We start from the raw sequence: 14498 nt of genomic DNA on the forward strand, positions 1-14498 counted from the left end.
AGCCTGAAGACCTTCCTAGTAGAGACCATTCAAACCCCAGCCCATCCATACTCTACGAACAGCATCAACGCAAGCCACCTTCTCTCTTCGCCAGGCCAAACCTCTGGGAAACAAAGGGCAGGGCCATCATATGTGCATAAGGTATTATCTACATCTACTACAATCAATACAACAATCCCTCTTCTCACCCATAGATCTGACTTGTTGGTTACCGTGTCGCCAGGCTCACAGTTCATCCACCCAGCCCCCCGGAGGCCGTATTGAAACGGACTACGAACCGACCGACTCTAGCTACCGAACTTTGCGACACCACAACCTTTTCAGAAGGGTCTTTACGCCGCGATAATGTCTGCTGACGGCGCTGATGCAGGTGAGTCGGCTATGGCAAAGGAATCTGGCATGTTGCGCGAAGGTGAATAATCGCTTGGTGCTGACGACGGCATTATCTCGCAGCTGCGCCAAACCTCAACCTAACTCCCGATGAGAAACGCCTTTATGGCCAGCTCTTTCGCCAGGCCGACTCAGACAGTGTTGGTGTCGTGACCGGCGAAACCGCAGTCAAGTTCTTTGAGAAGACCCGTCTCGATTCGAGAATACTAGGAGAAGTGAGGATCGACCTGATTTCTAGTAATCGAGAGTTGTACTTGAGGAGCTAACAACAGCCACAACAATAGATATGGCAGATCGCAGATAAGGAGAACCGGGGGTTCCTTACTCCTGCTGGATTCGGCATCGTTTTGCGACTCATTGGACATGCACAAGCTGGACGGGAGCCAACGCCTGAGCTGGCTCTTCAACAAGGCCCGCTGCCACGATTCGACGGCATCACTCCTGCAGGCCCTCTCTCATCCCCCACGCCTCCGCCCCCCGCCGCTCTCCAGGCCCAAGGCACTGGCGGAGGCCCAATCCGAATCCCTCCTCTCACACCTGAGAAAGTGAACCAGTATGCCGGCTTGTTCGAGCGCCAGGCACTTCAGGCTGGCAATCTTCTCCCTGGAGACCAGGCAAAGTCTATCTTCGAGAAGTCGGGTTTGCCAAACGAGGTATTAGGTAGAATCTGGCAATTGGCTGATACTGAGCAGCGGGGAGCTTTAGTCTTGACGGAATTCGTCATTGCTATGCACCTGCTCACGTCCATGAAGACTGGTGCCCTCAGGGGCCTTCCGAATATCCTTCCAGCCGCCCTCTATGAGGCCGCGACACGTCGCGGGCCTACGGCGCCTCGACAGTCTCCCACAAGCACCGGACCGATCTCTGCCATTCCAAGACAGCTGAGTGGATCAGCCCAATTCCGTGCAGGCAGTCCTCTCGGGCGCCCTCCCATCACTGCGCAGACAACTGGCACACCTGCAAACGACTGGCTCATTACTCCCGCCGATAAGGTTCGGTTCGATGCACTCTATGATGACTTGGACAAGTCTCGGAAGGGCTTCATTACTGGCGAGGAAGCTGTCCCCTTCCTGAGTCAGTCCAACCTCCCTGAAGATGCTTTGGCACAAATCTGGGATCTCTCCGACATCAACTCAGAGGGTCGTCTGAATCGCGACACCTTTGCGGTTGCAATGTACCTCATCCGGCAGCAGAGAAGCAGACGGGATGGTTCTACCACTCTCCCCACGTCGCTCCCTCCTAACCTAATCCCACCCAGCTTCCGGTCCCAGACACGGCCTACTACCTCCGGTTCACCTTTTGACGCTCCGCCCCAGCCCCAGCCTCAACCCCCGCCTGTTTCTGCTCCCGCTCCCGCTCCTACGTCTGCTCTCGACGACTTGTTTGGCCTTGATACCCCACCTGCCCCTGCCCCTGCGCAGGTTGCTCTATCCACCGGTGGCTCGACAGCAAACGATCCCTTCGGGTCTGGCTCGGCTGTCTTGGCTCCTTCTTCCCCTATCCGACCCTCACCTACCGGAACTCAGTTCAAGCCCTTTGTACCGTCCTCTTCTTTTGGTCGTGGTCTCACAGCTCAGCCCACGGGAGATTCGAACTCCGGCAAGCCTCCTGCTATCGCTGCTTCTGAAGACCTTCTTGGAGATGGTGATCCTGAAGTCAGCAAGAAGCTAACCAACGAGACTGCGGAGTTAGCAAATCTATCCAACCAAATCGGATCGCTGTCTAAGCAGATGCAGGAGGTCCAGGGTCAGCGTACGACTACACAAAACGACCTCAACCAGGCCAACTCGCAAAAGAAGAACTTCGAGCAGAGACTAGCGCAGCTCCGTACAATGTACGAAAAGGAAGCCAAAGACGTGGAAGCTTTGCAAGTGCAGCTCAATACATCGAGAAATGAAACCAAGAAACTTCAGGCCGAGTGTATGACTCTGGACGGCGCCTATAGAGACCTGCAGACTCAGCACCAGCAGATTCAGGCTGCACTACAGGCTGATCAGCAGGAAAACGCAAGCCTGAAGGAAAAGATCCGTACTGTGAATGCTGAGATCGCTCAGCTTAAGCCTCAAATTGAAAAGCTCAAGTCCGAGGCTCGTCAGCAGAAGGGACTCGTTGCCATAAACAAGAAGCAATTAGCAACAAATGAGGGTGAGCGCGACAAACTTCAATCCGAAATAACAGATCTGTCCAAGGGCAACGAAGATGTGTCTAGACAAGCAAATGCCAGCTCCCCCGTGGCAACATCAGCCCAAGTTGCAAGCCCAGCACCGTCGACTGCCAGCGGGAACAACCCATTCTTCCGTAGAACGGGAAGCACCGATATCATGGGCACCTTCACTTCGCCTCCGCCTGCTAAACCTTTCGGTGGTGACAAGTCTTTTGACGATGTCTTCGGGCCCGCGTTCCCTCCTCCCGTATCAACCAGCACCCCACCACCCCCTACATCTTTCAAGCAACAGCACACCGGTGCATCGACTACTAGCTTGGGCTCCTTGCCAGCTCATCCTGCTCCCACCTCGCCCACTGCCAGCCACCAAAGCAGCCTTGCAAATCAATCTCCTGCTCCGCCAGAATTGAGACAAATCAGCTCGAGCTTCTTACCATTCGCTGATGCTGCCGAATCTCTCAGCTCTTCCCGGGCTGTGTCTCCTCCTGCTTCTCGTGCTGAGGGACCCAGTGAAGCTCCTTCTGCGAGCTCACTGCCTGGCGCCTTCCCCGTCGAACCCACAGCAACTGGACAGAGTGCCACGTCGACCTCTACCAGTAACACAGAGCCTGCAACCCAGGCTGATGTGAAGCCGTCGAGCGACGAAGCTGCGGCAGCACCCGAACACGCTTCCACAGTGCCGGCAGACACGGCAGGTTCTGACCCTTTCGCAGCCATGGACCAGAACAAGGCTAAGGCTGATTTTGACAATGCTTTTGCAAGCTTTACGAGCGCGCACAAGAGCTCGGACAAATCTGCTGCTGACGGAAACAAAGCCTTCTCGGCGTTTGACTCTGAATTTCCTCCCATTTCCGAGCTTGACCGCGAAGAAGACGATTCCGACAGCGCGAGCGAGCGTGGCGGCTTTGATGACGACTTTGCCCCATCGTCCCCTCAAGCGAAGAAGATGGAGGCCCCTACAAGTGCCACGTCTCCTCCACCTGTGACTGCAGCCGTGGCGCTTGCTCCTGCCGATGAAGCCTCTGCGACTACCGTACCAGCCTCTGGGCCTTCGCTCGCCCCTGCTGCCTCCGTTACGGCTACGGAGACTCTGACGAGCTCGGAAGCTCGGGCTACACAGCCATCGGCACCTAAGACTCGTTCCTCTTTCGATGACCTTGAAGATGATTTCGAAGGCCTCGAAGATGCGAAGGAGGGCTCTGCCGACGACGACTTCCAGACAATTTCTAGGTCTGGGCTTGATGATTTCAATCCTGTTTTTGACAGCAGCCCCCCTCCAAGTCAAGCCAAGACTGAATCCACAGCTTTTGGACACGAGAGCAGTTACGATTTTGGAACTGTGTCGCCTAATCCTGCCCCTAGCAGTAACAGCGGCGCCGCGGCAAAAGAATCAGCAGCGCCCGATGCACAGGACTGGGATGCTATTTTCGCCACCCTTGACTCGCCGAGCACTGCCAATGCAGACAAAGCCGCGGCGGAAACCCCTGTTGCAGCCCAAGAATCCCGACCTACCCCGGGTCGGGCTCTAACGCAGGGGGGAGAGCACGATGATCCAATCTTGAAGAACCTTACTAGTATGGGCTACTCTAGGGAGGACTCTCTGCTTGCATTGGAGAAGTATGATTACAACCTGGAGAGGGTAAGTTGATATGTGCGAAACCTGCTGCTATCTGGTCCAAGACTGATTTTATGACAGGCTGCCAATTATCTCGCAAGCCAATCCTAAGGTCGGTTAAGAAATGATTGAGAAGAGCTGAAAAGCGCAACTGGATTTCCTTATGGGAGGCAGAGTGGCATCAAGCCCATGACAGCAAGCGTGTTAATTTTCCCGCTTGGCCTAGACGAGATACCTCGATGTTTTGAAAGTCGTTCATCCTTTCCTTCAGCCAGGCCACGTTGCACCACTTGGAACACATTGGACCTTGGCACTTAATGTGTATGTAGGATATACATATTTGATTCAAAGCTAGCAATTTTCAGATTTGTTGTTGCCAAACTCTCGGGCGCTTTCATATGCCGCACACAGCTCTGAGGTAGCTCATATGAGTAACGGTACAGCTTCAGCAACAGTTAGTGACAGGAAGGGGCTCGAGGCATATGCTATGTGTGTAAAATGTAGTAAATTTGGAATGTGTACACCACAACAAGCCCTGTGTCGTTTTCATACGAACTGTAAGAAACAACTCTTATCTGGTGATTTGTCTGTTTATTGTTCACTTCACACTCCCCTGAAGCAGGGAACTTGTCGTATATGAAAACTTTAGTCATGAATGAATCAAATGTTTTGCCCCCATCCCATAGTTTTACTGTCCTCCCATAGCCCTAACTGAGAGCGCGGTGGATTGGTCTCTCTTCAAGTGAACAGTGACCAAGCGGGTTTTGAAGTGCCGCCTTGATTGTCACATCTAACCCTTGGATTCGTTCGCCTATACGAACGCCATATCTGTATCTAACCGGCTCTGTACGTGCCTGACTATGCCGGCTTCAGCTTCCTTAAACTGGGCAGAGGTTACTCCGTGTTTGGCGACGTAGACGCACTCACCAATCTACAGATGCTTTTGTCACGTATGAGTCCAGCGCCTTCCGCAGATAGGAGAATTGCTATTGACACTGCCATAGTTATCATCCCAGCCATGACACCATTCAGCTGCCTGTCACTTCTTCTCAGAATGAACTTGCCTCCTTCTCTGGTTCTTCATCAATGCAACATAATTGCTCCCCCTAAGAATCCTGCCTTCAATGCAATCCAGGTCTGTATCACTTGACCTTGCTCATGATTGTTTCAGGACCCCTATTAACCTCAATTTGCGCTGCCCGCCCTTTGACAGCATTCAACATACTCCGTTCAAAGTCGTCACGCGAACGCAGCACCGCCTCAACCCAGGTCATCTGCAAATCCCAGTAAGCGTTCTTGAAGCTTTCGAACGTGTCAGGAAGGGCATCCTTTTCAACTGTGAGGAGCTGCAGGAAGTACTCGGTGACACGCCACGTCTGCTTAACTGAGTTCCCAACGTCGGGGTTAGGTAAGGCACTGAAGTACTCGAACGCTATGGATATGTCGTTGAAGAGCTTGTCCTGCAACGGGTCTGTGCGTTTAAACTTTGCGCCCTTGTTGCGCACCGAAGACAGGTAACGGATAAGCAGCTCATCAGCAAAGATCTCGGTGAAGATATCCACAAGAGAGTGGTGCAGCACCTGGCTGTAATCGTTGACATACTCCTCGAACGTCACTACCATCTGCTTCATTGCTGTGCTTGTATACCACTTCGGAGTGAAGAAGTCGGGCATGACCAGTTTGAAGTCGACAGAAAATATGAGCTGGACAAATTTGGTAATGCACCATGTACTGAAATCCACGTAGCCGTCGCGCAGCAGCTCGACCTCGCCCTCGGCCCGCTCCATGTACGCCGGCGACACAAGTGGTTCGAATTTTTGTTTGAAGTTAGACAGGTACGCCAGTCTATTCTCCTCCTCGTTATCATCAATGCAAGCAATTTGGTCGTTCGCAGTTGCTACAAGCCAGTCTTGAAGGGGCTGAAATCCTTCCAGCTCGGGTATTTTCCCGGTCTCATATTTGGTGGCTTCTTCGTCGAGCATCTTTTGCCACGATTGTTGCCTGCCTCGCAGTCGTAGGAACATAGCGTCAATGACGCCCTCGATGACGTCCATGCGCTTCGAGTTGGCGGCTGCATCGATCTGCTCTCGTAACATGCGCCACATGTCGACAAGATTTTTGGTTCGAAAGTATCCGTACTCATCCTGGTCCAAGTTTGAGCCCTCGACATTGCGCTCAGCGAAGTCCTTTTGCTCGGCATTGAATATTCGCTCAATCCATTCGTCCAGGAACTTAATGATGAGTTGGCGGAAGTCTCGTACTAGCTCCGTTTCTCTGGAATCGATGACGTGCGGTGCTAAATCATCTTGCTTGAAGCCCAGCTTCTTCATCTTCTTGTAATATTTCTCTGGCCAATTGATAATCTCTAATGTGTTGGCAGAACTTGATTCAGGGTCGTCAATCATACCGACCAAAAAGTCGTGCATCGTTTGATGATATATATCACCGTATGTCTTAAGAATCTTCCACTTCTTAGGCATCAATGGGGTCATGCCCATCTTGACGGCATTCAGGTCATTGAAATACCATTTCAGAATCTTGTCCAGTGCTGAAGGGTCGTCCAGAAATTCACCTCTGGCTTCAGCGAATTGCCCTTCAACACTGATCTTGATAGCCTGCGTGAACTTGTCCTTATAGCCTCGAACCTTTTTCGCACCGTCGGTGATACTCTGGAATCTCGTTGCCATCTCCTTGTGATCCTTCAATGCTTCTTGTAATGCCAGCACCCTCTGGTCGCTCTTCTCCTCTGCCTCGATGACGACAGCGAAGCGCACCACCAGCCCGTTGTTGTCATTGACAACCAAGTTGATCAGATTTAAAGCCAAAATACCGATGTGCTCGTCGAACCAGTCAATCATGGTATCCAACCTCTGGAAGTAGTCCTCAAGCGTCGATTCCAGACTTGGGTCCTCCGCTCTCTGGATTTGTTCCATAGCATCATCTCTGATATTCCTCAGCTGCGTGAGCTCGTAGTGTATGGGCAGCAGGTTGGGCATGTTCTCCTTGTCGCCCTCATCCTCGCTTAGCATCCGCTCGACGATCGCCAGGCGCTCGTTGAAAGTTTCGAGGTTTTTGCGCATGGCCTCAACGGCGCCAAAGTTTCGATGTGCCTGCGATACAAGATTGATGCTGGCAAAGTCCTTGATCATGTTCTGTGACTCTGAACACAGGCGATCGATCTTGATCATCTCCTCCTTGATTTGTTGCACTGTCTTTTGACCGTCCGTCAAGCCTGTCATGCCTGACTGAGTCGTTTCGAGCTGCTCGCGTAGACCGCTGCGGAGCTGAGAGTCGACGGCACCCTTTTTGCGAGAGAACTCCTGCTTGAGGCCAGCAATCTTGTCCAGGTCGTCTGGATGGCGGAGGAGCTCCGCGAGCTTCGGCACGGGCGCATCCATGGTGGGCTATCTAGCTGGCTGGCCAACTTCTGCAGTTTATCGAGTTTCGATTATATTCGGGTTTTACGAAATTGACGTAAGGAGCGGGGGGTGTTCACGGCCTGTTCATAGTCGTCTCGCGGAGTGGGCGTTCAACTGGGATGTCATCGCATTGCGCGCCGCGACCTGGGTGTCGTGCATGTACATAGTTCACGCCGCAATGGAAGTACTAAGCGGGAAAGGGAGTGAGAAGAACATGGGTGGCGGTGCACAGTACTCAGCCAACCTGGCGGCATCTTTAGTGGGGCCAGCCTACCTGGAACACAGTACTTCTTTCTGTTAGAGACTTTAAAGGACCAAAGTAAGGCAGTTTGAAATGTCGCGATTGATCAAAAAGTTTTACTTGAATATCCACGGCATGCGTTCGGAAAGAGTGGTTTTGGTATATGAGAGTCGGGAGGGGAAACAGATCATGGTTCGTTTGGTATCTCTTCTACAAATTCTATGCGCCCTCTCAGCTGAAGCACAGGTAACTCAATGGATAGTGATCCGCTCAAAAGGTTATAAGGTGGTATCCATCTACAAACAAATTCCACCAAATGAAAAGAATAGCACAAAATCCCATTACTCCATTGATTTTCCAATCTCACTCTGCCAGCCCTCTGCCCTCTCGAATCCATTAGAGTGGGTCTGATAGTCCATGAGGGCCTGGTATACCTCAGCCTTCGAACTGAGGACAAATGGACCATACTGCACGACCTCCTGATCAAGCGGTGTGCCGGCGATCACTACAATGCGAGCGTCCTTTTCGGCACCGGCATCAACCTCAATGTTGACTATATCGCCGTCTTGCTCGAACACAACATTGTGGAATTGGTCAACAACGCGTTGTTGGGCCCCCGCGCCAAAGATACTCTGCCCTTCGAGCGTATATGCGAAGGCGTTCCATCCTTTGGGAAGTGGCTGAGCAACCTTGCCGCCGGGCTTGATCTGAATGTCGAGGATCCAGACGGGCGTGTAGGCTAGGTCACGGACTGAGTCAACGCCGTGACTCTGGCCAGAGATGACCTTAATGTGGACATTGCCCTCGTCAATGTCGACTGTAGGGATTTCCTTTGCACGCAAGTCGCGGTAGCGCGGTTCACAGGCTTTAAGATGCTTGGGTAGGTCAACCCATAGCTGAAGACCGACGTTGGCACTACCGTCCGGGTTCTGCTTGGGCATCTCGGCATGCATAATACCCCTGCCCGCCGTCATAAATTGCAAGTCGCCGGTCTCAATGGTGCCTTTATTGCCGGCAAAGTCCTCGTGGTCGACACCGCCATGAAGCAGATAGGTGATAGTTTCCTGACCTCTGTGAGGGTGGTCGGGAAAGCCCGAGCCAGGAGAGATACGGAAATGATCTTTTGTTGAGTTAGCAATGGGTTATGAGTCGCATTATCAACTAGATCGGGCACCTACCGAGCATAAGAAAAGGGGAGAAGTTCTTCAACTGGGGTGTTCCGATTGAGCGGCGAACACGGGCACCAGCACCCTCTGCCTGCTCAACGGCCAAGAATACCTTGCGAATTGCACGAGGAACTGACATTTCGGTGGCGTAAAGATGGTCGTCTATTTGTGTTTTGGCCGTGAAGCCTAAGATGTTGCTCTTCAGGTTGGAAGCCCTGTTGGCAGTTGTAGTTGCGATATCAAAAAATTCCCGTCTAAAGAAAATAATCGACGATATTCCCACGAAGACAGATAGCAAAAGTGCCAATGACTTCATTGGTAAGTGATGAAACTGGGGATGGTATATATACAAACAGTTGCTGTTGACAAAATTTGAGTGAAGTGGATAAATGGAGTGAGAATGGCTGGATGATATTTCTAGAATCCCAAAGCTCAGTTGACTAATAATATACAAATCCTCCCATTCTTTCCCCTCCACTTGAGAATGGTACCCGAAGGCGCGTTACCTATCCATCGTGAGGCCGCCTTATTCGCTTTTCCGGCAAGCAGCCGGGATTAGTCAAATTTACATCAGCAATGGAAAGCTAGCTCAGCAATGGTTCAGCACAGTCTTTACCTACCGGAATGTCGAATGTGCCCCACAGTGATGAGGTAAGCTCAGCTGGTATGCGGTCCCACCTACCAAGTTCTCCTGGGAGGATCCTCTCCGGCCAATGGCGCCGAAACCAGCTGCTCATCGCTGACATATGTTGTTGTAAGGAGTGATAGCTAGATTCCTGAGGGGCTCCAATATGCGCACCTACCCAATCACTCAGTGGTGATCTTCCCCAGTTACCTTGTCCTTGCTACTCCTTGTTAATCTGATCTGAAGCCTAGCAAGCTTGCTACACTAACTAGCCTAGCATCGAAAAGAGCATTGAGTTTGGCACCCAACTGGCGCAAACACCTTACACGTACACGAGGGCGAGGTAGTCTGTTCCTTTTTGCCACGCCCTACCCTGCACAACTGCTTGCCCACTGCAGTAGTGCTACCGCTGTTAGATGGCGCCCATGGCCCCCTTTCGAGCCGTATCAACGGCGCCGTGGCGACGCAAGAGGCATTTGTTGGTTCGTGCTGCCCATTCGTTCCCAGCGCCCCAACAAAGAGGGCCACGGCTCAGCGTCACGTCACACGGCAACTATCAGATTAAAACAGATCCGAATATCTATTAATTTTGACCCTTGTCCCCAATTCCTATACCGACTCCAGCACTAAGGAATCCTAAAATCATCTGGTCAACAACCTGACGCTGGTCCAGAACACGTCCGGTGGTTGATGATCGATACCTCAACTGAGGAGTTCGACGTTCAGAACATACCAGGCGTGTCGGTGGTGGCCAAGCTCGACCAGAAAGGAAAGCGCTAGCACAAGTGGCCTGGGAGGGCCGTAGCGGCGCGTCAAAAACGTCACCTTATACATGTTCGAGTGAAACAAACATAGAGAAAACAAAAAGAGACAGAAACAATACATGAAGCCCTTTATCCGAGGTATAAATTCTGTTCCTTGCTGTATGTCGTTGAAGCGTACGCCATCATGACTGCGACCCAAGAACCCAAGGATAGTTCAAGAATATCGCCGTGGAAGGGTATATGAAATAGAGGGGAGTCGACTAGCCTTCTGCACAAGTACAAAGTCAAGTACAGATGCAGTTACACGGGGCAGAACGTCGGGCTTAGTTGTTAGCCTTCTCGTTCACGACATCTTTAGTTTCTTCCTTCTTGTGGTGAATGATGTCTCCAACCCAGATAATGAGTTCGCTGCTGGTGATAAGGGTGGTGCTGACCAGGGCCTTGCTGTAGGCCACCAGGTTGTCGCCGCCAACCTTCTTCTTCTCCTGAGCGTATGTCTTAAAGACGTGATCCTTAGCCTCTAGACCGGTGCGGATTGGTAAGGCTATAATGGCCTTGGCGCCAGCGACCAGCTCCTCAGTAGGCTTCTTAATGACTGGGACGCGCTCCTCGACTTTGGTCAGAGCTTGGTCTCCGAGAGCGTCGGCTTTCTCGGCATACGGGCGCAAGTAGCCCCAGGGGCGACGAAAGTAGGGAATGAAGGGAACGGCAAGCGTTTGGTAAACAGAATCACTAAGGGCGATTGACTTCTTGCCATAGGGGTTGTTCCTGAAGGCAACAACGCCATCATGGAAGACAGGAATATCCAGCAGGTGCTGCGTGAACTGGTTAGCAACAGGAGGGCCAAAAACAACATGGCAAGGCTTTGAAGGGACTTACCTGAGCAGTGGCCGAGTTGACAGCCGGGAGGTCGCCGTTGACTTGGGCCATTTTGGACATGTAGGCGGGCGGCTGGTAATGTGTTGGGTTGCTGGTCGAAGATGTTGCTTTAAGAGGGCGAATGTTTATGGGCAGTAATGATAGGCAAGGTATAAATCGTGATCGAGAGCTTGTAAAGGAAATCTCGTGATAGCTTACTTCAACGAGGTGCGGGAGGATGCGGGAAGATGTGTAATGGATGAGGAGGGCGATTGAGATTGGGGTCGAATCAGGTCAGATCAAGACAATGTATGACGGAAAGATGGAGGTAAACGGGTGAGTTGTCTGAGCAGAAAGTGTAGAGTGCAGGTGTTCTCTGAGAAGGTTGGAAAGGGAAAGGGCGGGCAAAAGGTTTTGGATGTTGGGGAGAGGGGAGGTCGAGGGAGGGAGTAGTCAAAGCTAAAAGGGAGAGAGCAGCTGGAACGAGACGAGCTTGTCTGCAATCAATGCAATGGGTGGTGACGAGGTTGACGCCACAGATGGGCATGGACAGAAATGAAAGTATTTATCTACCTCATCTTTTGCCCGCCTTGTCTGGGCTAGTCTTGTCTGAACCCCTTGGGACGCAAACTAGAGGGATTAGCATGTGCTTTCGTCCACGTTCACGGTACGTCCTACGACTATGTCGAATGGGAGGAAAGCGACCAAGGAAGTCCGCAGAAATGCGTGTGATGGTGGGGCATGGGCCAAGTATCCATACCCGTAAGGTACATGAGCGCCGCATATCAGAAGAGATGCGGCTTCTGATGGGCGCTGTTCCTCTTGAAGTGGCGCTTCCATCCTCTGTCTTTCGGCTCTGTGTGACTGCCCCCTATAATCTTTTTTTCCCCCCCGCCCTTCCTCCTTCGTCACTCCTGTCCCTTTGTCATTGCGATATTTAAAGGTTCAAGCCACCTCCCCCCATATACCACCAGTCACGACTGAGCATGAAATGTAGCTATCCAGGGCAGCTACACGCACCTTCTCCTTCTTAATTTCTACGAGTGTACATGGACAATCGCGACCATTCGTTGGGACTGATGAGGTGAGGTACGGTATAGTAAAGGTACTCACCCCCCAGCAACGGCATCAGCATGAGCAGCAGCTTGCATGCTTCGCTATCATACCCCTGGCTCTTGACATGTGAAAATGGGTTGTCGCCCCGCCATGTGGCCAAGACGGAATAAGAAAAGAATGAAAAAGAGGGTCCTGCCGACGACATCGGTGCACTCGACTTTTTATCTCATGATAATTATTTGACAATTACCTGATACCACAATGCAATTTCTTATTATGAAGCTCTTTCTAAACCAAGCGACATACCGGTCTCTTACGGATGACCAGGATCCATATTCATAGCCAGGCCTCGGCCCAATATACTATAGCCTAGGGCAATGGAAGCACAGGTAAGGGAAGGTCAATATTGTACACTTCTTGCTCCGCTGCTTGATCTCCTTCTCCCCGCAAGGCAAGGCACCTTGGGTTTCGTCGTTGGATAATAGTTGGACCAAGCGACTGCGCAAAGCCAGGAAACATAGCAGAGGCGTGTACGAAACGCACACTCTTTGCTGCACCTGAGCGGACCGCTATTATGTCATCAGAAGATGGAACCAGCAAGTTTTTTCACGGAAGTGCAGATATACTGAGAAAGGCTGAGCTAACATTGCTTCCTTTCCCAAGACTTCAATTATCCTGTAATTGCCATTCGATACTTGTACCGGCCATGTGTTTGTTTGACAGTCTGTCGGGCAGTCATTGATCTGTGCTCCCGAAAACGGGACGGGCGGCGCTCAGGTCCGGGTGACATGGCAGATGAGGGGGGGTGGTGAGCCAATCAGCCCCAAGTGCCGATTCACAAGCATTTTGCAAACCTAACTTCAGCACCGTCGGTTTGATTACCCTTTTCCTCTTATTTCCTCCCCCTCCTCCTTAGGCTATTTCTGACCTTTTTATCTCTTGAGTACTGGTTGTTGTGGAAGGAGGTGACCTGCACCTTGCGCCCCAAGGTTCCTTCGCCAGGGATGTGCTAGTATTTTGTGGCTAACCCAATTAGACCTTCCCTGAGCTTATCGCTCCAGACCCTTCGAACCTTATCAAAGGCGATTCAAGCCAACGGGCTGGGCTGACCTACGCTATAAATCATAGCGCGGCACAAAGAGGGACTTAGTCAACTGGGGTGAACCAGTCAAATATAGGCGTCCGATCTTAGTGGTTGTTGACAACCCTGGAGCAGCTCGCTTTGATGCCATGCTACGTAACCCGGCCTTTCGCCTACTTCCGCCTGGGACGCCTCTTGATCTCTTCTTGAGGTAGTCTCAGGGTGACTTCCCCCACGCAGCAGTGGCTCTCTGTCTTCCATCTCTTTCTCGTCTTGAGTTTGACGAGAACCTCCAACCAATTTACGTGCTTGGAGAAATTGGGGAAACCACGCGCCACGACGCACATAACCTTATCGCCCCACGAATTGCACTACTATACAACCTACCAGGCCAGTGTCTACACATTTCGGCATGCGAACCCCGTTACCGCGGCTCTCGTCAGTTATAAGGCCCACGTTCATCAGAGCTGAGCGAACAAAGTCGAACAGCACCTCGGAAGCGATACGTACGATGCCCACCTCGAACCTCGTCGCTACACGTATTTTCCTCCCATGCATGACTAGCCAATCATCTCTTGCCGTTCATCCTCACTAGCCTTTCAACCGGAATCAATGGTTGGCCATTCAATGTTGTCAGTCACGATATGCATCGGACAATTCGACGTTTTAGCGGCAAATTTCAGTGTAACCCTCGTCCCTTGATTGCATCACCAAGCTCCACTGCACCAGCCACATACGCCCACATTCACATGTCAAATACCACGTCGATAAGTTCCACAAGGGGGACGCATCCTCCTCAACGTTGAGAGCCCTTCCGCCCACCTCGCATATGCGTGCCATTGATCTCACCATTTGCAGCCTGCATTCGTGATTGATCCTTTCTCCGTTCACTGAACGGAATACTTCAGCGGGAAAGAGCGACTGAGAGCCTCTAATGTCGTGTTGATTTTCGGGTTCATTAGCTGTGGGCTTTTTGCGTCTCGTGTCTGCAATGTATTCTTACATGCAACCTCTCGGTCTCTTATCAAGAAGCTGATAGGCGAGAATTCGCAAGCTAGTGACTCAAGAGAGACATTTCATAAACAGGTGCGGCATTTTCCTTTCGCCCTTCCATGATGT

General features: G+C 51.6%; 4 protein-coding genes across 4 annotated transcripts; 1 reads left to right on the forward strand and 3 right to left on the reverse strand.

The window, feature by feature from the left end:
- Positions 1-345: 345 nt before the first annotated feature.
- On the forward strand, positions 346-4280 carry CTRU02_203602 (calcium-binding protein; the record flags this gene model as incomplete). The annotated part of the gene is made up of 4 exons (XM_036722179.1): positions 346-370; positions 454-605; positions 675-4193; positions 4251-4280. 4 exons carry the CDS (start codon positions 346-348, stop codon positions 4278-4280), a joined length of 3726 nt encoding a protein of 1241 aa, XP_036585785.1.
- A 1031-nt stretch (positions 4281-5311) lies between these two features.
- On the reverse strand, positions 5312-7567 carry CTRU02_203603 (exocyst complex component sec6; the record flags this gene model as incomplete). Its single annotated transcript, XM_036722180.1, has 1 exon — positions 5312-7567. The coding sequence occupies one exon, from the start codon at positions 7565-7567 to the stop codon at positions 5312-5314; it is 2256 nt and encodes a 751-aa protein (XP_036585786.1).
- A 603-nt stretch (positions 7568-8170) lies between these two features.
- Positions 8171-9311, reverse strand: CTRU02_203604 (pirin; the record flags this gene model as incomplete). The annotated part of the gene is made up of 2 exons (XM_036722181.1): positions 8171-8949; positions 9008-9311. The coding sequence occupies 2 exons, from the start codon at positions 9309-9311 to the stop codon at positions 8171-8173; spliced, it is 1083 nt and encodes a 360-aa protein (XP_036585787.1).
- Positions 9312-10707: 1396 nt separating this feature from the next.
- Positions 10708-11323, reverse strand: CTRU02_203605 (perilipin mpl1-like protein; the record flags this gene model as incomplete). Its single annotated transcript, XM_036722182.1, has 2 exons — positions 10708-11199; positions 11264-11323. 2 exons carry the CDS (start codon positions 11321-11323, stop codon positions 10708-10710), a joined length of 552 nt encoding a protein of 183 aa, XP_036585788.1.
- Between the last annotated feature and the right edge of the window lie 3175 nt (positions 11324-14498).

Source organism: Colletotrichum truncatum (assembly GCF_014235925.2).
Source record: "Colletotrichum truncatum strain CMES1059 chromosome Unknown Contig_0002, whole genome shotgun sequence".
Lineage (NCBI taxonomy): Eukaryota > Fungi > Ascomycota > Sordariomycetes > Glomerellales > Glomerellaceae > Colletotrichum > Colletotrichum truncatum.